The sequence below is a fragment of the Bos mutus genome, chromosome 13 (genome assembly GCF_027580195.1).
Source record: "Bos mutus isolate GX-2022 chromosome 13, NWIPB_WYAK_1.1, whole genome shotgun sequence".
Lineage (NCBI taxonomy): Eukaryota > Metazoa > Chordata > Mammalia > Artiodactyla > Bovidae > Bos > Bos mutus.
Genome location: NC_091629.1, coordinates 54144795 through 54167033, shown reverse-complemented (window position 1 = coordinate 54167033; position 22239 = coordinate 54144795). Strand labels below are relative to the sequence as shown.

Genomic DNA, 22239 nt, shown 5'->3' with positions numbered 1-22239 from the left:
CGATTAATAAGGTTTCAGGTCATCTCCTGCTCCCCTCCACCCCCTCAAAAGCAGACGAGCTTTGGTGGAACCTGAACATTAGGAGGGAGGGTCTCCTGAGGAGGGGAAAAGTATCAAAAATATAAGCATGGTGGTGGTGCTCAGTTGTGTCCGACTCGTGGCAACCCCACGGACTGTAGCCCGCCAGGCTCCTCTCTCCATGGGATTCTCCAGGAAAGAAGACTGGGGTGGGCTGCCATTTCCTCCTCCAGGGGATCTTCCCAACTCAGGGATTGAACTTGCATCTCTCTGTGTCTCCTGCATTGGCAGGCAGATTCTTTACCACTGTCACCACCTGGGAAGCCCAATATAAGCATACATTTACGAAAATACAGATGCATTCCTCAGAGGGAGCCCATCAAGGGAGGGTCCTGCAAACTTCATCTTCTTCAGCCTTGTGGGACATACACCACATTCAGTCTTCTACCCCAGCAAAACCAAGCTCCTTGGTCTCTCTCCAGACCACGTCCTCTCTTCCCTCCATGGCTTTTCATTAAGTGTTCTGTCTAGAACCCCCTTTTCTTAACATGTCTGCTTGGCAGTATCCACTCATCCTCCAGCCTCTGTTTAAAAGGCTGCCCCTTCTTCGAGGCCTTACCCACGTCCTCTGGAAAGCTTAGGTGGTGGTAAACCTCCTCCTGCACCCTCACCGAGTCCCGTGCATGCCTCCACTGCGACACTTGGCTTATTGTTGATTTGTGTTGATTTGTTTGTCTGGTTTCCCTTACACTGTGTATCCGTCAGGATGGGTTGGATTATGCTGTGGTAACAAGCAACTCCAAAAATCTCAGTGACTTAAAACCACAAAAGTTATTTCTTGCTCATGTTACATGTACATTACAGATCAACTTTTGTTCTCCCTTTAGGACCCAGGCTAACAGAGTAGCTACGATCTGAAACATTTCCAAGTTGCCAGGGCCAGCCAGAGGGTAAATAGTGAAGCAAAGCATGTACTTTCTCTCAGTGCTTTCCCCTGGAGATGGCACATTTGCTTACATTTCACTGTTTACACCCAACTGCAGGTGGGCAAGGGAAGCCAGTGTGTGCAGAAGGAAAGCACGCCCCAGATGGCTGCTGAAGAGCCTAAAGACTCCAGTAACTGATTAGCTTCTGCAGTACAGCAATGACGTCTTTTCAAAAATCCTTTTATACCCAGTACCAAGCACATAGTACTGAGCACATAGGAAGTCTTCAACTATTTTTGAGTGAAAAATTAAACCTAGTGAGTAAAACCCCTAGGAAGGTAATTTTGTGGGTGCTTGCTATAAGGAATCATTTCTAACATCTTTTCAAACCCAGTGGATGCTGAGCTCCCCGTCTCTGGAGACAGTCGAACCTGGGCCAGCCTAACCACCTTGTAGAACTGGGTGGTTAGTCATCCTGACCACAGAAGTGACACTTTCAAGGTGATTCATGTAAAGTCGAACGATTGAAATACGTGGTCTCTCGAGTCCAGTATTCTTGCCTGGTGAATCCCATGAATAGAGGAGCCTGGCAGGCTACCGTCCTTAGAGTTGCAAAGAGTCGGACACGATTGTGCAACTGAGCACACAGCACAGGGTCCCTTTAATTCTGAGGCTGCTGTATTTTTATTGTCATCACTCTTCTGAGCTTGAGAAAGAGTGAATTACTGTTCACTATAGAGGTGACAACATCTGACTGGAGCAGGCTATTTCTGTTGATGACTTGACAGAAACAAGAACTGTTTGAAGGGGAAAAATAAGAGTGCTGGCCCCACGCCCTCCGCTGGGTGGTGATTCCTAAGTGTAGAAAGTATTGTGACCCGCAGGTATCCAGAGAGGTCAGCCCTGGGCTTGACATGGCTTTGACACTTGAGGCCTTGGCTCAGAGACAGACTCCAGTTCTTTGTAACTCTTCTTTGTTTCAGCAGAAATCTGACAATTCCAGCCAGCAGGTCTGCTGGGCTGCCAGGATCCTGCCCACACACATTCCTGAGGCTGGACCGTCTCCCTTATGTTCTTTTTGTTGTTGATTCCTGCTCACTAACCTCAGTCTAATCACTTAGCCCCACCGTAGCAGAGTTCTCTAGTCATGCTCTGGAGGAAACAATCCCTCCCCTCTTCTCACACTCTAAAAATGTTATACATGTGAAGGCTCACAAATGCCTCATCAAGTCATTTATCTCGAAAAATAACACCATCCAACAAATTCCGCTTGTAAAAATCTTTGAGCCCTCTGTAAGAAGGCTCAAAATTATTTAATTAATAATGTGGATAATGTAAAACTAATGAAAGGTAATGAGTTTATCATTCAGTTAGTATTCAGAGTGAACGTGGCCTAAAAAAGAACAGAGAGTCAGAACATCGGGCTCGTATATGAATCTGTCCCCTCCCATTTCTTGCCCAATAGCTCTCCGGTGCTCTGGGTGCAGGAACGATAATAACCGACTCCGGAGGCCACTGGGATGGATTGAGAGCGATGAACGCACTTTGCAGGCCACAGAGCACTTGGCGATAGAGAAGTGACTTCCTTTCTAGCATAGCAGTAGTGCCATCCGTGCAAATTGATCCGCTTGTGTGCGGCATTATCTTACACTTCAGAGGTCTCTGGCAATGGAAGCCATTGATTTAATCCAGAGTTTATGGCAGTGGTTCACAGGTTCACAGTTCCAGCCACTGCTGCTACAGGGATCACCTGATTCGTGCCACAGCGACTCTGAAAGGTCTGTCATTTACAGCCCAGACTGACTTCACAATGAGAACCTGCTGGGTGTTTGGTTTCACTTTGCTTGCACATCTGGCCCCCATACAACTTTCTGACACTTCTGGCACATGGGGTTCACTCAGTTTTTCAGCTATTCTGTGGGACTTCACACAAGTAGGTAATCTTTAGGATGCTTGTGATTAGGGTTCATTTCAAGGGTAAAAACTCTACACTTCCAAGGACTCTGCCTCAATTAAATTGTGCCCTAATGGATTGCAGTGTCAGGGGTCCAAAAAAATGATCACGGTCATTGACGACTGGAAACAGATATTTGAAAACAAGGAGTGGTCAGATTCCCTCCATCTCTCTGACACAGGTAAATCCATGGCAGATGTAATTTATTATTCCAGTTGAATGACTTCAGCAGAACAAGTTTGCCTCGTAAATGATAAGAGTGACGCAAATCAGGGGCTCCATTTTGACACGGCCTTGGGATCTGCGGGGCATCAGGACCCCCTCCCCCAGCCCCTGTCTTGTACCTCTTGTGCACGGGATGGTCATGAGACAGTGAACCCTCCCGGCTGTACGTGAGCAGCTCACCCCCGTTCTGTGTGCTGGCTGCCCTATCTGCAGAGTTTGCTGCTCACTGGCACCATTCATTTTATTTATTTTCATCCTTACTGCTACTTTTAAAATTAAAAGCAACACATGACTGTACAAATTCAAACAATACAGAGGGCATAAAGTTTAAAAAAAGTAAATTCTCTTCTCCTTCCTGATAAAGTCATTATTGTTTAATGGACCAATATTTATCCTTTCTCCTGAATTCTTTTCATATTCAAGCAAATACAAGTCTAAATAGATTATTATATGATGAAATCATATATTTTATTATGCAGTATATTACATATTTTATTATTTAAATATCTTGAGATATATTTACATCAGTACATATAGGTCTTAATCTAATAGCAGAAGTAAAACTGAAAAATTCACAAATATGAAGAAATTACACAACACATTCTTGAACAACCAGTGGGTCAAGGGAGAAATTGCAAGGGAAACTATAAAATACCTTGAAGCAAGTGAAAACAAAAACACAGCATAACAAAACTTTGATATACAGCAAAAGCAATACAACGAGGGACATTTATAGTGATAAATACTTTCATTAGAAAAAAGAAGAAAGGGGATTCCCTGGTGGTCCAGTGGTTAGGGCTTTGTGGTCCATTGCGGGGGAATGGGTTCAATCCCTGGTTGGGGAACTAAGATCCTCAAGTTGCATGGTGTGGCCAAAAAAAAAAAAGAGATCTCAAATCAACAGCTTAACTTTATACCTCAAGGAACTAGAAAAAGAACAAACTTAACCCAACCGCCTTGAAACCAGGTTCGGTGCAACCCCTATCAAAATCCCAATGACATTTTCTTGCAGAAATGGAAAAAAAAATCTAATACCCATCTGGAATCTCAAAGGACCCTGAATAGCCATAATAATCTCGAGAAAGAAAAACAGCTAGAGACCTTGCACATCCTGATCTCAAACATGTTACAAAACGACAGTGACCAAAGCAGCGTGGTACTGGCGTGGAGATAGACAAAGACCTACGGAAAAGAGTACAGAGCCCAGAAATAAACTGTCATACTGGTCAGATGATGTTCAGCAAGGATGCTGACGGGGCGTCTGCCGCATGGCACTGCGTGGGTGAACCTTGAGGACTGTAAGTGAAAGAAGCCAGTCTCAGAAACACGAATTCCGCATAGTCCCTCTTACACGGAGCGTCTGCAGTTGCCAAACTCGTAGAAGCAGAAAGGAGAACGATGGTTTTCAGGGGCTGAGGAGGGGTGGGGGACCACTGTTGTCCAGTGAGTCTAGAGCTGCAGTTCTGCAGGGTGGAGAGGGCTGGAGGCCTGCCGAGCAACAGCGAGGGTGTGTGAGTGACACTCTATGCTTCAAAGTAGTCAAGATGGGAAATTTTATGTCATGTGTTTATTTTACCACAAGAAGAAATTAGAGTATAACCCTATTAAAATGCTATTTTGGTTTCTCCAATTTAGCAATGATGTTAATTATTTTTAGAAATTTCCTAGTATTAAAACATCCTTGCAATCTTGGTATAAACCACAGCTTCCTCTGTGATAGATGATGAAGAGCCAATTTCCTTAATATGTAGAGAACTCTTAAAATCTACAGAAAAAACAGGCAAAAGTAATTATCACAAGTACCAACAACATGTGAAAAGATTTTCAGCCCTCGCTGTACAGAAATGCAAGTTAAAACAGTAGTGACCAGTTTTTCACGCACGTGTGAGCAGAGGCGAGAAGCAGTGATGCCATGTGGTGACGCTGAGGCCACGTCACTCTCCGCTGATGGGAGTGAGTCAGCACCACCTATCTGGAGGGCACTGAGGCCACGTCACTCTCCGCTGATGGGAGTGAGAATCAGCACCACCTATCTGGAGGGCACTGCTGTACTTCACTGACAATATTGTAAATGCCTCAGCAGGGCTTCCCAGGTAGCCCACTGGTTAAGAATCTGCCTGACGACGCAGGGGACACACATTCAGTCCCTGCTTCAGCAGGATCCCACATGCCCCCTGAGCTAGAGCTAGAGCCTGTTCTTCACAGCAGGAGAAGCCATGGCAGTGAGAAGCTCGCACACCGCAACTCGAGAGTAGCCCCCACTCGCCGCAGCCAGAGAGAGCCTGTGCACAGCGACAGACTCAGCGTGGCCGAAAAAAAAGAAGTAATACATGCCACAGCAGTGCTACTTAAAAGAACTTGAGAATTTCAGATACTTTCAAATGCACAAAAAGTATTCTCAGGGATATCCATTGAGCCATTATTTGTAAGAATATAAAAAATTGGAGAAATGCAAAAGTCTGTTAAGAGCTAGATTGATTAAGTAAATTTTGGTGGATGCATAAATTAGAACATTGTTTAAAAGAGTGAGATAAACGGTAGGTTCTGACATTAAAAGATGTTGAAACTACATCATTGTGGGAAGAAAGAGAATCAGAACAAAATACAACTCCATTTTCAGTTTTTAAAAACACTGGTTATAGTAACTTATGCCTCTAAAAGATGTCTGAAATAATGGACACTAGATTGTTAACAGTGGCTCTGTCTGGGGAAAACAGGGAGGATTTTCACTTTTCTTCATTATTTCTGAGAGAAACTTTGTCTCATAAATGTTCTTAAAATATGAAGGGGATGACTGTAGAATATTCAAGACTACCTGTGCCTTCCTCATCCTCATTGTGGAAGTCTTATCCTTCTCATCCTTTCTTGTTGTCTACTCGAGCTTTCAGAACCATGAAGAGTATATTAACATCACTGAGTGTGTTTCTGCAGCTCTGTCAGCTTCTCCCGTCACTCCGGTTTCTATCGGTAAATTGTGTGTCGCGTGTCAAGGAGGGCCGAAGCCTGGCCCCCGTAACACTTGGAAAGCGTCTGCTGACAGTCGCCTTTTCAACATTCGAAATCTTTTGTTGAACTCCTGTTGTCCTTCCAGTTCCTTCCTCAGAATTAAAACAACAATGGAAAGTTCCTGACTTATCTATAAAGCTAAACACTTTAAGAATTTGATCTGCAAACATTTTTTTTTCCAGCCCCACAAATGTGATTATTTGTAGTGTTGAAGTGCAGTGACTTAGCTACAGCTTTGTTACTTTAGGGAACTGAGCAATTCCTGGTTTCCAAAGACAGATTTTGGGGGGAAAGTTATGTACTTTCAGTCTTATTTCCTCATTAAAGAAAAACAATGCATTTACAAGACAAACTTTCAAGACAGGGTGGAGAAAGGATTGTACAAAGAATGATGATGAACCTGGGATTGTCCTCTGGTCCTGTCTGCAAATCTCTTTGGCAGCACAGAACCTCCTGCTTTTCTCAGCACACCTCACTCAGGGCTTGGCTTGGCTGACAGGCTGTTTGCTCAAGGTGATTGTTGCCCCGCGCATCCAGCAGGGTCCATGGGCCGCTTCTGGATGGGGTTTCTAGACAGGGCCTTACTCTTACTACTTTTATTGGATACCCTTGAAAAAAACGTATGACAAATAGACTCAGCCCCTCTTAGCTAAATGGGTGGAATTACTGAAAACAGCTGGATGATGTCACCCAGGTGGTAAGTATGTGGGAATTCACTGGAAAATTCTTTCAACTTTTTGTATGTTTGGCATTTTTCCTGATAAACACTGGGGGGAAGTACAGCTCGGGAAAGTCCTCCAGGCCTCCTTCCAGCAGTGTTGTGCTTGCTCGGAGAGCTCGGTGCGTGCACTGGTGGAGGGCAGACTCTGGAGCCTGCCTGCCAGCCGCCTCTGCCTGCCAGCTGTGCGCCCTGTAGGCGGTTACTGCACCCCCTGAGCCCGGGAGTGATAATAGTTCCTCCTCCAGGGTTTGCTGTGGGAGTGAAATGAGAGTGCAGATTACAGCGCTGTCTACCCATAGTCCGCTCTCAGGGACCTTTGGCAATTGCTGCCCCCTCACCCCACCCCGCTCCTGCTGTTTAATCAGCTTCCTTCGTAACAGGTGACCGAGCCACTCAGAACAGTTGGCAGTGGTGCTCTCCTGGATCGTTGATTTGGAAGACAGTTGGGGGGCTACCTTGAGACTGAATTGTTAATTCAGACATTAGGGCCATCTCCTAAAATCAATTCCATTTCGTGTTGCCCCCTCCTGAGCCTTAGTAAATAAACACAGGGGACATACTGTAACTCTGCTTTGCTGGAGCCCAGTCGCCATCACAAAGGTCAGTTCGGCCTGAGTGTCGGGGACTGGGCTGGGCAGGCGGGCCTCCCGGTGACCATGCTTGCTTCCTGAGCCGCCAGGTCTGCGGTTCTCGTCCCTTTCTCGCCTTGACTAGTGTTCATAGCCACTGTTTTCACCTTCCCCAGGGCAATCATGAGGAAGAGGAAGGCAGGTCAGGAAGTACCATAAATCAGTGAGGTCACCTCTACTGGATCCTGAGATGGGACAGTGATGGCCCTCTTCTACAGAACTGAGGGCTGTAACTTGCCATCCTCCACTTACTTGGGTTTTTGAAGTCCTTTCAGTAGTTTTTAGCATGTTCACAGTTTTTTTTTTTTAATTTTTATTTTTAAACTTTACATAATTGTATTAGTTTTGCCAAATATCAAAATGAATCCATCACAGGTATACATGTGCATCACCCCAAACAGAAACCTCATCCCCGTTAGTGGTCAGTCAGTCCCTATTTTCCCCTCCCCTCCCTGCTGTTGGCAAACACTAATCTACCTTCTGTCACTATGGAGATGCCTATTCTGAGTGTTTCACACAGATGCAGCCACGTGGTACGTGGCATCGTGTGTCTGCCTTCATGATGTTTGTATCTGTGCTGTAGCCCACGTCAGTACTTCGTGCCTTTTTATGGCTGAACAGTAGCGCGTCACATGGACAAAGCCTGTTGTGTCTATTCATTCACCTGTTGATGGCCATTGAGGTTGCTTCTACTTCAGGGCTATCATTATGAATATTTGCATGGACATACTTTCATTTCTATTTGGTATACACCTAGGAGTGGAATTATTGGGCCTTACAGCACTCTTGCCTGGGAAATCCCACGGACGGGGGAGCCTGGTGGGCTGCAGTCCATGGGGTCGCAAAGAGTCGGACACGACTGAGCGACTTCACTTTCACGAATTGGAGAAGAAAATGGCGACCCACTCCAGTGCTCTTGCCTGGAGAATCCCAGGGGCGGGGGAGCTTGGTGGGCTGCCGCCTTTGGGGTCGCACAGAGTCGGACACGACTGAAGCGACTTAGTAGCAGCAGCATGGTAATTCTATATTTAACTTTCTGAGAAACTGCCCAGCTGTCTTCTCAAGTGCAGCAAAGGCTGCCCCATTCTGCCTTCCAGCCACTGATGCTGGAGGATCCTGGTCTCCGCACTTCCTCACCTGTAGTGTCATCATCTGTCATCGTGATCACAATCATCCTGGTGGGAGTAAACTGGCGTCTCACTGTGGTTTTGATTTGTATTTCCCTAATGACTAATGGTGTTGAGCACTTTTTAAAAAAATGTATTCATTTTTGGCTGTGTTGGGTTTTCGTTGCTCCAGGGGCTTTCTCTAGTTGCAGCAAGTGGGGGATTGCTCTCCAGTTGTGGTGCATGGGCTTCTCACTGAGGTGGCTTCTCTTGTTGCAGAGCACGGGCTCCAGGGTGTGGGCTTCAGTAGGTGCCACACGTGGGCGCCGCGGTTCCGGCTTCCGGGCTGTAGAGCATGGGATCAGTAGTTGTGGTGCGTGGGCTTCGCTGCCCCTCAGCATGTGGGGTCTTCCCAGAGCAGGGATCAAAACCGTGTCTCCTGCATCAGCAGGTGGATTCTTTACCACTGAGCCACCAGGGAAGCCCAAGTACTTTTTAAATATGCTTATTCGTCATTTATAGGCCTGCTTTGGAGAAATGTCTATTCAAATTCTTTCAGTTCAGTTCAGTTGCTCAGTCGTGTCTGACTCTCTGCAACCCCATGAATCACAGCACACCAGGCCTCCCCGTCCATCACCATCTCCCGGAGTTCACTCAAACTCATGTCCATCGAGTCGGTGATGCCATCCAGCCATCTCATCCTCTGTCGTCCCCTTCTCCTCTTGCCCCCAATCCCTCCCAGTATCAGAATCTTTTCCAATGAGTCAACTCTTTGCATGAGGTGGCCAAAGTACTGGAGTTTCAGCTTTAGCATCATTCCTTCCAAAGAAACTTCTTTACCTATTTCTTAATTGGATTTTTGTCTTTTTATTATTCAGTTATAAGCCCTTTTATCTGATATGATTTGCAAATATTTTCTCCTGTTCCATGGCTTGTCTTTTTCACTTTGTTGATGGCAGCCTTTAAGGCACAGAAAGTTATTTTAATTTTGGTGAAGTCAGTTTTTTCTTACGTCACTTGCTCATTCGTATATTCTTTTTGATGTCTTCAGTGACTTATCTGAAAATCTGATTTGCCTGCTGAAAACATAACTGTATTATCCTTAGTTTTCCTGATTTGGAATTTAATCAGGTGGTAAAGCACTTAATTTAAAATGTTTGCTGGTACTATATAGAGGAGCTTAGAAATATTGATACTGGTAAATTACCCATTGATCTGGTAAATTACCCATTTCTGTGTGCTCAGCCTCAGGAAATAATTTGATAGAAGAAATACATCCTATATATCCAGAGGTCATTTCATTGTCACCCATGAGAGGGGGACACTGAGGCCTGTGTGTAGCAGAGGAGGCTGAACTCTGTAGGGGTACATTATTAGGCACTATTGAATATTGTAATTATGAAGCTTATTTAATGACACTGTTTATGATGAAATGTTTAATGGAAAAAAAAACGTGTGTGCCCATTAATGATTAAAAATGGGTACAAAATATTTGCAGTATATGGAAAACTATAGGTGGTTTTCTTAAATTTTACTTAATATTGCTATTTTATTTTTACTATTAAAAATTAAGTTTAAAAAATGCATAACATTTCAGTGGAGGAAATGGTGACAGGTGGGTGCACTGGGCATATGTTTATCCTTATCTCACGCCAACTGTTTTTTACTAGCAACTATTTTTTATCGTCATGATCACCAGGTCTTAAAGGGAGAAAAAATAGCTTGCTGTGTTTATTTATTAAGAACTTACATGGAGGTATTTTACCTTTTTTTTTACACTTTTATATCAAATCTAAACACTGATGATAATACGATTCTGGTATTAGAATAACTGTTATTTTAGTCATTATCAGCATTGCAATTTGCTAAAAGAAAGGTAATGATGATTGCGGTTGTATATTAATATCAATAATAGACATCACAGAAAGTTTTCTCCTGGCATCTCATGAAAGAATTAGGAGTACTTTACATGTAAATAAATCATCTCAGCTTTTGAAATAAATTTCAAATGGATCAAAGCTTTCAGGGTTGGGTTTTTTTTTTTAAAGAAACAATAAAGGCACCAGAAGAAATAAAAAGCAAGCCCAACACAAGGTCACGGTCGCACGCACACCCAGGGTGAAGCCACTCAAGGGGCTGCTGCCCCAGGGAGAGAGGTGCAGTCATGGGGCCACAAACTGCGTCTGTGCACCCTCTGACCCTCCGACCTTGGGCTTTACCTGAGCACCAGGAGTCCGGGGTACAGGCAGTAACTAAGGGTCCTCTCCAGCAGCCTGGAGCTGGGGGTGACAGGGCAGGACAGGGAGTCCCCAGAGCTCGGCCCTGGGCAGCAGTGCCCTCTCCCCGGGACACACTGCCACGACGCGGCCTCTGGCCTTGGCGCCGGAGAGGCAGGGGTGGCGGCCTGCGCTCCCGTGTGGGAAGGCTATGAAAAGAAAGCCCTCACTGGCCCAAACATTTAAACAAGAATTACACTAGGGTCTTTTGTTCTCGCTCTGACATGGCCAGAATTCATTTGAAGGTCCAGAGGAGGATTATTTTTATTGTTGTCATTTTTGAATCCGAGTTATTTTATGCAAGCAAGCAGAGGGAAACAAAACAGAAACACGTGGCTGAAGTCCGTCCCTTGGTGTCGGGATGAACCACTCACTCTCTGGGGCACTGTTCTGTGCTTGAGGGGCTCCCGACTGGAATGTTCCATCCAAGGTGCTGCTGCCTTCCTTGGGAGAAGGCCCGGGTGATCGGAGGCAAGCAGCAGAGTGTGTCTGGGAATCGGGGACACACACAGCTCGGGAGAGCCTCACCTCTCTCTCTCTCCTCCCCAGGTTTAACAGGGAAAACCTGCTTTCTGCCAACAACTGAAGAAGCCCTCGGAAGCTGCTCCTTTGGGCCTCACGGAGCAGCTGGAAGCCGTGCTGTGAGACCCCCAGCGGGAGGAGCTGTCGCCCGCTGATCACCCAGCACGACGGTCGTCATGGCCAGCAAGAGGAAGTCCACCACCCCGTGCATGATCCCCGTGAAGACCGTGGTGCTGCCCGGCTCCAGCGCTGAGGCCCCGCCCGCAGAGCCCGGGCCCGAGGGGCCCCCCCAGGAGCCGCCCCCAGAAGCACCTGCCACCAGCACCGAGGCCACCCAGGGCGCCAGTGGTCCCGATGTCCCCTCGCTGGCTAATGGGCACCGGGGCACCTTGGATGGCTACGCATATGCCTGTAAATACTGTGACTTCAGATCCCAGGACATAACCCAGTTTGTGGGACATCTGAGCTCAGAGCACACAGACTTTAACAAAGACCCAAGCTTTGTATGCACTGAATGCAGCTTTCTGGCAAAAACTCCCGAGGGGCTTTCTCTGCACAATGCCAAGTGTCACTCAGGGGAAGCCAACTTTGTGTGGAATGTGGCCAAGCCAGACAATCACGTGGTTGTGGAACAGAGTGTCCCCGAGGGTGCCAGCCCTCCTGACCTGTCAGGGGAGCCAAACGTGGAGGGGATGGATGGACAGGCGGAAATCATCATCACCAAGACTCCAATCATGAAGATAATGAAAGGCAAAGCTGAAGCCAAAAAGATTCACACGCTCAAGGAGAATGTGCCCAACCAGCCCACTGGGGAGGCCTTACCAAACCCTCCAGCTGGGGACACGGAAGTGAAAGAGGGGGACCATGCCTCTGTCAATGGGGCGGCCCCCTCCAGCCAGGCCTCAACCAACCCTGCAAAGCCCCCCCACTCGGCCAATGGCCCCCTGCTGGGGACGGTGCCGGTGCTGCCCGCGGGCATCGCCCAGCTCCTCTCCCTGCAGCAGCCACCCCCGCAGGCCCAGCAGCCCCTCCCCACCGCCAGGTCCCTCCCCAAAGTGATGATCCCGCTGAGCAGCATTCCCACGTACAACGCGGCCATGGACTCCAACAGCTTTCTGAAGAACTCCTTCCACAAGTTCCCCTACCCGACCAAAGCCGAGCTCTGCTATTTGACTGTGGTCACCAAGTACCCGGAGGAACAGCTCAAGATCTGGTTCACCGCCCAGAGGCTGAAGCAGGGCATCAGCTGGTCCCCGGAGGAGATTGAGGATGCCCGGAAAAAGATGTTCAACACCGTCATCCAGTCGGTGCCCCAGCCCACCATCACGGTCCTCAACACCCCCCTGGTTGCCAGCAGCGGCAACGTCCAGCACCTCATCCAGGCCGCTCTGCCCGGGCACGTGGTGGGGCAGCCGGAGGGCACGGCGGGGGGACTTCTGGTCACTCAGCCTCTGATGGCCAACGGGCTGCAGGCCCCCAGCTCCGCTCTCCCCCTGGCAGTCACCTCTGTCCCCAAGCCGCCCGCTGTGGCGCCCATTAACACCGTGTGTTCAAATACGACGTCAGCCGTGAAGGTGGTGAACGCCGCCCAGTCCCTTCTCACAGCCTGCCCCAGCATCACCTCCCAAGCCTTCCTTGATGCCAGCATCTACAAAAACAAGAAGTCTCACGAACAGCTGTCAGCTCTGAAAGGGAGCTTCTGCCGGAACCAGTTCCCAGGGCAGAGTGAAGTGGAGCACCTGACCAAAGTGACGGGCCTCAGCGCCCGGGAGGTGCGCAAGTGGTTCAGCGACCGCAGGTACCACTGCCGGAACCTCAAGGGCGCCAGGGCTGCGCTGTCCGGGGAGCACGGCAGCCTGCTCGTCGACCCTGTGCCCGAGGCGCCCTTCTCCCCGCCGTGCAAGGCCCCCGAGGTGACCTGCCTCCCCACAGCGGCCACCCTGGCCACCCCCCCTTCTGCCAAGCGACAGTCCTGGCACCAGACCCCCGACTTCACACCAACCAAATACAAGGAGCGGGCCCCTGAGCAGCTCAGAGCCCTGGAGAGCAGTTTTGCACAAAACCCGCTTCCCCTGGATGAGGAACTGGACCGCCTGAGGACCGAGACCAAAATGACCCGCAGGGAGATTGATGGCTGGTTTTCAGAGAGACGGAAAAAAGTGAGTGCCGAGGAGGCCAAGAAGGCCGAGGAGGGGGCTTCTCCAGGGGAGGAGGAGGCCGCGGAGACCGAGGGGGAGGAGGGCTTAGCCGGGGAAAACGGCTCCCCAGAAGTGCCCGGTGGCCACACGCTGGCTGAACGCAAAGTCAGCCCCATCAAAATCAACCTCAAGAACCTGCGGGTGACAGAGGCCAATGGCAAGGGCGAGCTCGTGGGGCTGGGCATCTGCGAGCCTGAGGACGAGGCGCCTGGCAAGCTGGCGGAGCAGCCACCGGGCAAGGCGGGCTGCAAGAAGACGGCTCAGCAGCGGCACCTGCTGCGGCAGCTCTTCGTGCAGACACAGTGGCCCAGCACCCAGGACTACGGCTCCATCGTGGCCCAGACAGGCCTGCCGCGGCCCGAGGTGGTGCGCTGGTTTGGGGACAGCCGGTACGCCCTGAAGAACGGCCAGCTCAAGTGGTACGAAGACTACAAGAGGGGCAACTTCCCCCCCGGGCTGCTAGTCATCGCGCCCAGCAACCGGGAGCTGCTGCAGGACTATTACGTGACTCACAAGATGCTGTACGAGCAGGACCTGCAGAGCCTCTGCGACAAGACCCAGATGAGCGCCCAGCAGGTCAAGCAGTGGTTTGCTGAGAAGTTGGGCGAGGAGACCCGGGCTGTGGCCGACACGGGCAGCGAGGGCCAGGGCCCCTGCGCCGGCGACCCTGCAGCCCTTCACAAAGGGCTGGGTGACGCCTATGTGGAGGTGTCTGAAAACAGCGAGTCGTGGGAGCCCAGCGCCCCTGAGGCCAGCGCAGAGCCCTTTGACACACAGAGTCCCCAGGCTGGACCTCAGCTGGGTAAGGAGCCCCCCAGGACTGTGCCGTCCTCTGAGGGTGCCGGGGCACTGGGTGGCGGGGAGCTGAGTCTAGGGCCGGGGTAGCTGCTATGTCTCAGGCCATCTGGCAGCAGGACCACCTTGTTTGGCTGCTTCCGGGGGCACCAGGCAGCAGAACCCATTCAAGCATGTGATGAAAGGCTGATTGTTGGGTCTGTTTCATTTTGTGTTTGTTAAACGTGCGCAGGGAAAGGAAGGAGCACAGTTAATCCACCAGTGAATCCACACTTCTCTAATCATTTCTTAGCCAAAGGAGAGTAAGTCAGAACACCACCTGAGCCAGACAAGCCACCAGGCAGGAGACAGAATAGGCCTGTCTATTCCTGATGAGGAAATCCAACCCAAATTGGGGAACAAAAGCAGAGGGAGCCAAAAAGGGTGAAAATCCTGTACCTTGCATTTCTGTATTTCTTCCTGATGTAGAGGACATGGAGACTCCTCTTCCGTCTTAGATATACAGAATTCAAAGCTTGAATTTGTTTCTCAGCTTCTCTGGATCAGGACACTAGTACTTGAAAGAAAGCTTTAGAAGGTTATTTATTGAAGACAGTTTGACGCCTCAGACACGTTATCTGGTATTGGTTTTCTCAGGTGTTGACCTGAGTTCCTGGCCTCTCCCTCTTCTCCCCCCTCTCCCCACCCTCCGCATGGGTGGCCTTGTCACAGGCTGGCCAGGAGCAAGGTGGTATTGAGTCTTTCAGTCGTGTCCAACTCTTTGTGACCCCATGGACTGTAGCACCCCAGGCTTCCCTGTCCTTCACCATCTCCCAGAGTTTGCTCAAACTTGTGTCCACTGAGTCAGTGATGCCATCCAGCCATCTCATGCTTTGTGGTCCCCTTCTCCTCCTGCCTTCAGTCTTTTCCAGAGTTGGCTTTTTGCATCAGGTGGCCAAAGTATTGGAGCTTTAGCCCTTCCAGTGAATATTCAGGGTTGACTTCCTTTGGGATTGACTGGTTTGATCTCCTTGCTGTCCAAGGGACTCTCAAGAGTCTTCTCCAGCACAATTGAAAAGCATCAGTTCTTCAGTGCTCAGCCTTCTTTATGGTCCAGCTCTCACATCCCTTTATGGGAGGCTGTGGAAACCAAGGAAGTATCTGAATTCTCAGTTTCTGTAATTTGTGGGCTTTCAGAAGTTGGTTCCAGGCCTGGGTTTTTCTGGATGTGACCTTGTTTTCTGCAGGCCCCCATGAGTCAATGGGGTCCCCACGGGGGGTGTCATGGGCACCAGGGAACAGGTGTGGGCCCACAGGCCTGGTTGTCTCAGGCACCTTCTCCAGCATCAGGCCTGCCCACACCTGGCTTTGGCTCTGCCAACAAAATGGCAGACTGCTGGGATGAGAACCCACTAATTTATTTTTTTTTTAATTGCAGTTCCCCTGAATGATATTCTTATAGCTGGAAATAGCATGGTAGTTGTTGCGCAACAATTATGAAATGTGCTCAGTGCCACCTAACTGTACACTTAAAAATGGTTAAAACAGTAGATTTTATGGTATGTGTATTTGACCACAATTAAAAATGCTAACCTGGATTTGGGATAAATGGGTTTGAATCACCATCCCTGGTTCCCCTCAGTGGGTAACTCCAACTGTGAGTGAAGAGCTGGTGTCCTGGGTGGGACAGAGCAGGGGTGGCCAGGCTGGCCGTGCCTTCATAGCATTGTCCTCTTCTGGCCGAGACAGGTATCCAGGGGGACAGGGAGGGCTGGCCTCTGGAGCTGGTTCCTCTGAGCCAGCCTCAACACCGCCCCCCCCACCCCCCGCAAGCATCCTGGATGAGGGTCTCTCTCAACAGCCACCCCCTCCCCCACAACAGATGAAGGCATCAGTGGGACACACGTCAGGAAGCAGACCTGCCGAACGAGCACCGTGTGTTCTGAGGAGCTGGAAGGGGAGGCGGTGTGTGGCAAGGGTTTACTGCCCAGAAGTCAGGCTCCCAGCCCGGCCTCAGGCCTAGGTTTGCTGAGGGGAGGCTCCAGGCCCTGCTAGGTGCGGCCAGCATCCCGTCCTCTGCCCCCACGGCCTGCCCCACCTTCCTTGGGCTGGAGGGCAGGGAGGCTGGTGGGAAGGCCGAGCTTCTGGATGAAGTCCCTGACGTGGGAGGGTGGGCCATCCTGGTGACGCGCATGGAGGTGACGGGCCTGTGTTTCCTCCTCAGAAACAGACTGAATGGGAACTGATGGCTATGAAGGACCGGCCAGCCTTGGGAGGCCGCTGCCGCTTGGAAGGGCCCAGCCCCTCTCTGCTGCCACAGGCCGAGGCCGCACCAGCCCCCGGCCCGCACAGGCCTCCACGCGGCCAAGCCCGCCGCCCCCCAGCCTGCCACCGCTCGCGAGCGGGGAGACGCGTCTGCCAGTTCTCCTGCCCATAATGTAGGACCTCTCCTTTGCCTTCCAGTGAATAAATAGTTCAGATTTCATATTCATAGACACAGAATCAAGTTTTTAACATATAAACTTGCCTATACACGTTTAGTAAAATGTCAGATTGCAGACACTTTTATTACATAGAAACTCTGGTTAGCAGTCCATGGTCTCTTACATCATCTCTGGAAACGCCCTGTGTCTGTTCTCTGAAGATCGCTGGGCCGCGCCTGCCTACACCTTCCACGGTCAGGCTGGGGTCACCACACCCGCAACCGCGGGCCTCCTTTGCGGTCCTCGAGGAAGGCAGCGCCTTTGAAGAGACCTGGGCCCTTTCAGCGGTGACCGGCAAACTGCACAGTGGGCTCGCCTCGCCTCGCCTCCTGGGATGATCACTGCGGAGCCCGTGTTCCCGGCGGTTTAAAAAACAGAGCCGGTATGTGGTTAGTGTCTGATGCTCTCACTCTCGTAAGCTGTTACAGCAGCTCTGCTTTTTCAGAGAGTCTGACTCATGGACAGAACTCTTCAGTGATCAGATCGACTAAAGAGACACCTGTCAAGCCCAATGTCCTGACCTGTGTGCCGCTTTTTTTTTTCAGTCTAGACATGTTTAGAGAGGAAAATTGACAAGAGAAACAGGGATGGGCGATGGGAGTGAAGGCCACAGCCGCTGGGGGGCTTCCACAGCCCTCTTGTTGACACTCACTCCACAGCCGCCTCTGGTTTGGGAAGGAAGACCCAGGCTCAACCTGTCAGAGCAAGAACTGAGTGGCTCGGGGACCTCTTGGAACCATCAGAGCCAGGGTGGTCCTCAGCACAGAGACCTGCGTGTGGGGTTCCCGATAAAGTTCGAGTCCTGGCCCCACGCCTGGGGCCTGGCTGGTGTGCTGGACTTTGCTGGACAGGTCCTTGTGAGGTTTTAAAGTTCTGTATTTATATCCCCGAACTTGAAAACACGATCTTTATGTTAGCTGAACTGTCATATCTGCTTTTTTAATTGAGAAAAGCCACAGGAAGAGGTGCCTTTGTAACACTGAGAAACTTGCCTACAAAGCTGTGCTCAGCGGTAAATCACTGTATCCCCAAGACCAGCCACTCTGCAAGCAGCAGGTAAAGAGTGAAGCTCCCAGAAACCCCCTGCTGCCCAGAGCACCAAGGCCTGGGTGCTCCTCCTGGGCCCAGGCTGGTGGGCAGCTTCAGGAGACCCCAGAGGGAGGGCAGGGGCTGTAGTGAGAAATACTAGGGAGTGGGGTAGCCACGGCCCTCCTCCCCACCCGCCCCCAGAACCAGACCAGGCAGGCACCGCACGGGCTTGGCTCCCAGCATGGAGGTGGTGGTCGCCCCTTCTGCCTCCAGGAGAGACTTTTCTGTGGAAACCAAAAGCCCCAGAGCCACTGTTCCTCCCAAGTGTCTCTTCCCGCTTGCCCGTCCCATGAGGGACCACCTCTCCTTTGATAAACAGGTGGCATGTGAGGACTCGGCGTGCTCTGCAGCCTGTTTTTGTGTCCTTTCCATGTTGGGTGTGAAGCTACTTAGCCCCAAAGCCTCTGTGGAGAATTGCCAAGAATGGCGAGTGGGGTTGCCTTCTATCAGAGAACAGACGCCTGGAACTTTTCCTGTAGTGTTTATGTACGTGCAGATTAACTTATATATATCCATATGCAGTAGATACTCAGTTGACACTTTACTGGTGACGTGTACGCCTCACGTGTACACGAGACCGTGGTGGCACGTGGATGCTGCGGGTGGGTGGGGCCGCCGCGTGAAGCCAACTCCAGTGGCTGTGTCCCAGAGTCCTGTGTGCCCCAGCCAAGGGCTGTCTCTTCTGAGAGGATTTTCTTTTCTTTTGTATTCACATGTCATTAACAACCCAAACAGCAAAGCAGAGAAAATAAATTACATGGTGGACAAGTTCATGGAAGACACAGTGACCCCGCCTCAGCACCAGCTGGTCCTTAAAAGGTGGGAAACTCACAGCGCGGCCTGCGGGCAGGTCTTCTCACAGACGGGGGCCCTGCCTGACAGCCAGGGTGCGCCGCCCCCCACCACCCCCCAAGCAGTGAGACCACCCAAGCTGGCCAGACTCTCTTTGCTCTGCTCTTGGATCTGAGTGACTTAGGTGGGGGCTCGGGCCGCATGCTTGAAGGAGACAGAGATGGCTGGGTCATCAAATGGGTGTCTAAAGATACCTGGGGCCCTGGAGGCAAAAGCAGGAACACTGCCAACTGGGCAGAGACGCAGCCAGAGCCGGGGTGCAGCAGGGTGCAGTGGGAGGGCCCCGTGGCCAGGCGGGTCCCCGCGGGCTTGCACCCCAGCAGAGGGTAGACTGTAATGTTGCCTCTGGTAGGAGGCAGTCTGTGGGCTGCAAAGTTGAGGGAAGTAGGCTGGCGCTAGTCTCTCCTGAAGAAAAGCCTATTTTTGTAAGGTGACTAATCTCTCCCTTCTTCTCTGTCTGCACTTGGACTCGTCAGAGATGGTGAACCATGTCAGTGTTTCTTGTTGCCTGTCTTGTACATGTTTGGTTTATTGTATTTTTTACACGGGGTTGTAGATCCAGTTTGAATAGGTGAGACCAGATCACCATTCTGATACAGGAAACCTGGATTTGTGCTACGTATACTTTCATACTTTGATTACATATTTTAATTCTTGACTGTTGAGGAGCTTTTTGATTTGGAAAGTGGGCTCTCTTTGTCGGGAGCCCTTAGGTCCTGAAGTGGAAAGCCAGGCTGGGGGACTCGCAGCACCTGGGGAGGGTGGCCCTGTGTGACTCAAGCTCCTTTCAAGGCTGACTGCCCACCCTGCTGTGGGGAGCACAGGTGGGAGGTGGGCGAGGGTAGGTGGCACCTGTAGGCACTCACAGGCCTGGGAGGCCTTCCTACCTGAAGTCTCGCGTGTTCTCCAAGTCGAGACACAGATGCTGTGGGCTCTGTCCGCCTCAGTCTGTGGTCTCTTGACAGGTCCTGTGTCCCCTCCCTGGGTGCCAGGCTGCCTTCCGCAGAGGCACAGCATCAGCTGTTCTGTGTACATCTTTGCTGAGAGCTCCCTGCTTCTGCTGCCCTGTCCTGGGCCCTGCTGCCTCTTGTCTTCCTGTCCTCTTCTCGGACCAAATTCCTCCAGCTGGAGCAGCTTTTGTCCATTCAAAGACTGCAGCCCATGTGGATAAAGGCACTTTGCAGGAGAGAAGAGCCAGCCAAGGAAAAAATCATAAAACCTGGAATATGGACTCCTCCTAAAGCTCCTTCCCCCCTTTTCTATTCTTAGACTCTCCCTGGGGTGGGGTGCCGGTCTGACTCACCTTTTGTGTGACGACTAAACTGTCCAAGGCTCAGCTGTGTGCTGGAGAAAAGGCCTCTGGATGCGGGCAGCCCTTGCAGGCCGAAGCCAGCAGCTGCCCTGGTCAGGAGAGTCGTGGGCTGTGTCTTCTCAGCCACTGGTCCCCCCTCCTGTGCCCCCGCACCCACTGCCTTTGCTTCCTTTCCCGGGAGCATAGACCCTCCCCACCTGCCTGCCCAGGCCTGGGGGCTAGAGGGCATCTGCGTGCACAGAAGCGCCAACACCGGAAAACGTGGGGCGAGTGGGGCCCCCTCTCTCAACAGTCCCCTCCCCAAGCAGGGTTTCAGTCTGGCATCCCCCCCACTGTGCTGTGTCCTGGCTGCATTCATAACAGCTGGGCTGGGTGACGTGGGCTGGGGTGGCTACAGGCGACCTCGCGACAGACAGAACGGATGCAGAGTGGAAGGTGAAGTGGTGATTGTGTAGCATGGAGCTTGCTGCCCGGCTCTGGGTCTAGGTGAACCCATGGGCCTCGTGTGCAATTCGTTTCTGCTGGAATCTGTGTCCCCAGCTCTGGTCACACTTGGGGGCAGGGAGGTGAGGGCGGACGCAGCTCCCCATCAGGGCTGACCCGGCATCTGGGTGGGAGGAGGAGCAGGCGGAGCGCTGGCCTGGAGAGGACAGGCTGCCTGCTCTTTGGTTCTTCAATCGAAGAACCTGTGACCGGCGTGCAAACCTGGCTTCCTCTGCACAGAGGCTCTGGCCAGCACCAGACAAGCCCGACAGTGGGAGCCCGCGCAGGATGGAGACCAGAGCGGGTGGGTGCCAGGCGCCGCCGGCTCTGCGGGTGAGGGTAGGGCCGGCTCCCGCTCCTCCAGGTGCTGAAGTCCTACCTGGGTTTGCAGGACACGGGGCATCAGTGCCGCTCCATCCCTGCTGTCCTCGGCCCCGGCCAAGCCCCTCTGCCTGTGTCTCCTGCTGTCCTCTCAGAGCAGGCGGGCTCTTACGGGGAGTCTGGGCGTTTACCTGGAGAGCGCGTCTTCCTCCAGGAGTCCGCTCTGCTCCCTGGGGGGAGAGGTGAGGAGCGTCTCTCAGCTGAGGCTAATTTATGATGTCTGTCCCTCCCCTTGGTGAGCGGACGGTCTGAAGGCCCCCGTGTGACTGGAGTGGGAGGTGGACCATCTAGGAGTTACGGAGGACAGGAAGGTGCAGGCCCACGGTCTGGTCCTTCCCAGCCAGGAGCCTCTCAGGGCACCTGCTCGTCCTGCGATTCGTGTTCGGGGACGCTGTCACTCGCCCTGGGTCCTGCACCGCCAGCTATCCCGTCCGGTTCGCTGCCCCTGTGGCCTGGAGAGCCAGCGCCCCCCTGGGTGGATGTGGCCTGGTCGCAGGCCGTGGGGTGATGCTGAGGGGAGGGGGGTCGCCCCTGAGCAGTGGGTTCCCGCCCACTCCCCAGCACCGCTTCGTTCAGTGTGTCCAGGGGGCCGGGTTGTGCCATCGTTGTTGGAGAGAGACGCCCTCACCCCTGTCCGCGCAGCTGACTGAAAGTGCACTGAGCGCAGCCTCTGTGCCAGGCTGGAGGTTGCCAGAGGCGGCAGGGTCCATCTGCCTCCCTGGTAGCTGGTTTTCTGCTGCCCACTCACGGGCTGGTCTTCAGCACAGACCTTTTGTTCCCCGACGAGGGCAGGCAAGGGCGGCTGCAGGAGGAAGGCCGGGAAGGCAGGGGCAGCTGGCTGGAGGTGCGCTTCCTGCCCCGGAGCCGCTGAAGCAGCCATCATCTTGGTGCTAAGAGGCCACTGCCCTGTTTTGTCTGTCCGGGGCCCTCCTCCTCTGGCGAGGGAGGCGCAGGCGCATGCGGGCTGTCACCAGGCCTGGCGGAAGCAGAGTCCTCACCCCAGGAAGGTGTTTTTAACAGAAAGTTGGAACTTGCCTTTGGACGGCGGCTGTGCCGGGCCAGGAGGAGGGGGCTGCCCTCTGGGCTGAGTCTCCAGGCCTCACAAGGTCCCCTGTGGGGATGCTGCTATTTCTAAGATGCAAATTGCACATTTCCTAGATTTTGTATCTGTGGATTTGGATAAGGGAGGGGAACAGGGCCAAACTGCTTGTACAATTTGAAATGGGCCGAAATGGTACTTTAAATCTTTTGATTGCTCCTAAATAAAAATGTAAATACATTTCT

At 51.7% G+C, this 22239-nt stretch overlaps 1 protein-coding gene across 6 annotated transcripts in view; it reads left to right on the top strand.

Moving 5' to 3' along the window:
• The window catches only part of ZHX3 (zinc fingers and homeoboxes 3), a 136467-nt gene extending 114228 nt beyond the window's left edge, over positions 1-22239 (top strand). For all 6 annotated transcript variants that reach the window (XM_070381738.1, XM_070381737.1, XM_070381735.1 and 3 more), the window contains 2 exons: positions 11411-14383; positions 16580-22239. In XM_070381738.1, coding sequence (XP_070237839.1) covers positions 11560-14383; positions 16580-16590 — 2835 coding nt within the window. In that variant the 5' untranslated portion in view covers positions 11411-11559 and the 3' untranslated portion in view covers positions 16591-22239. The remainder of the gene's footprint in view (positions 1-11410; positions 14384-16579) is intronic.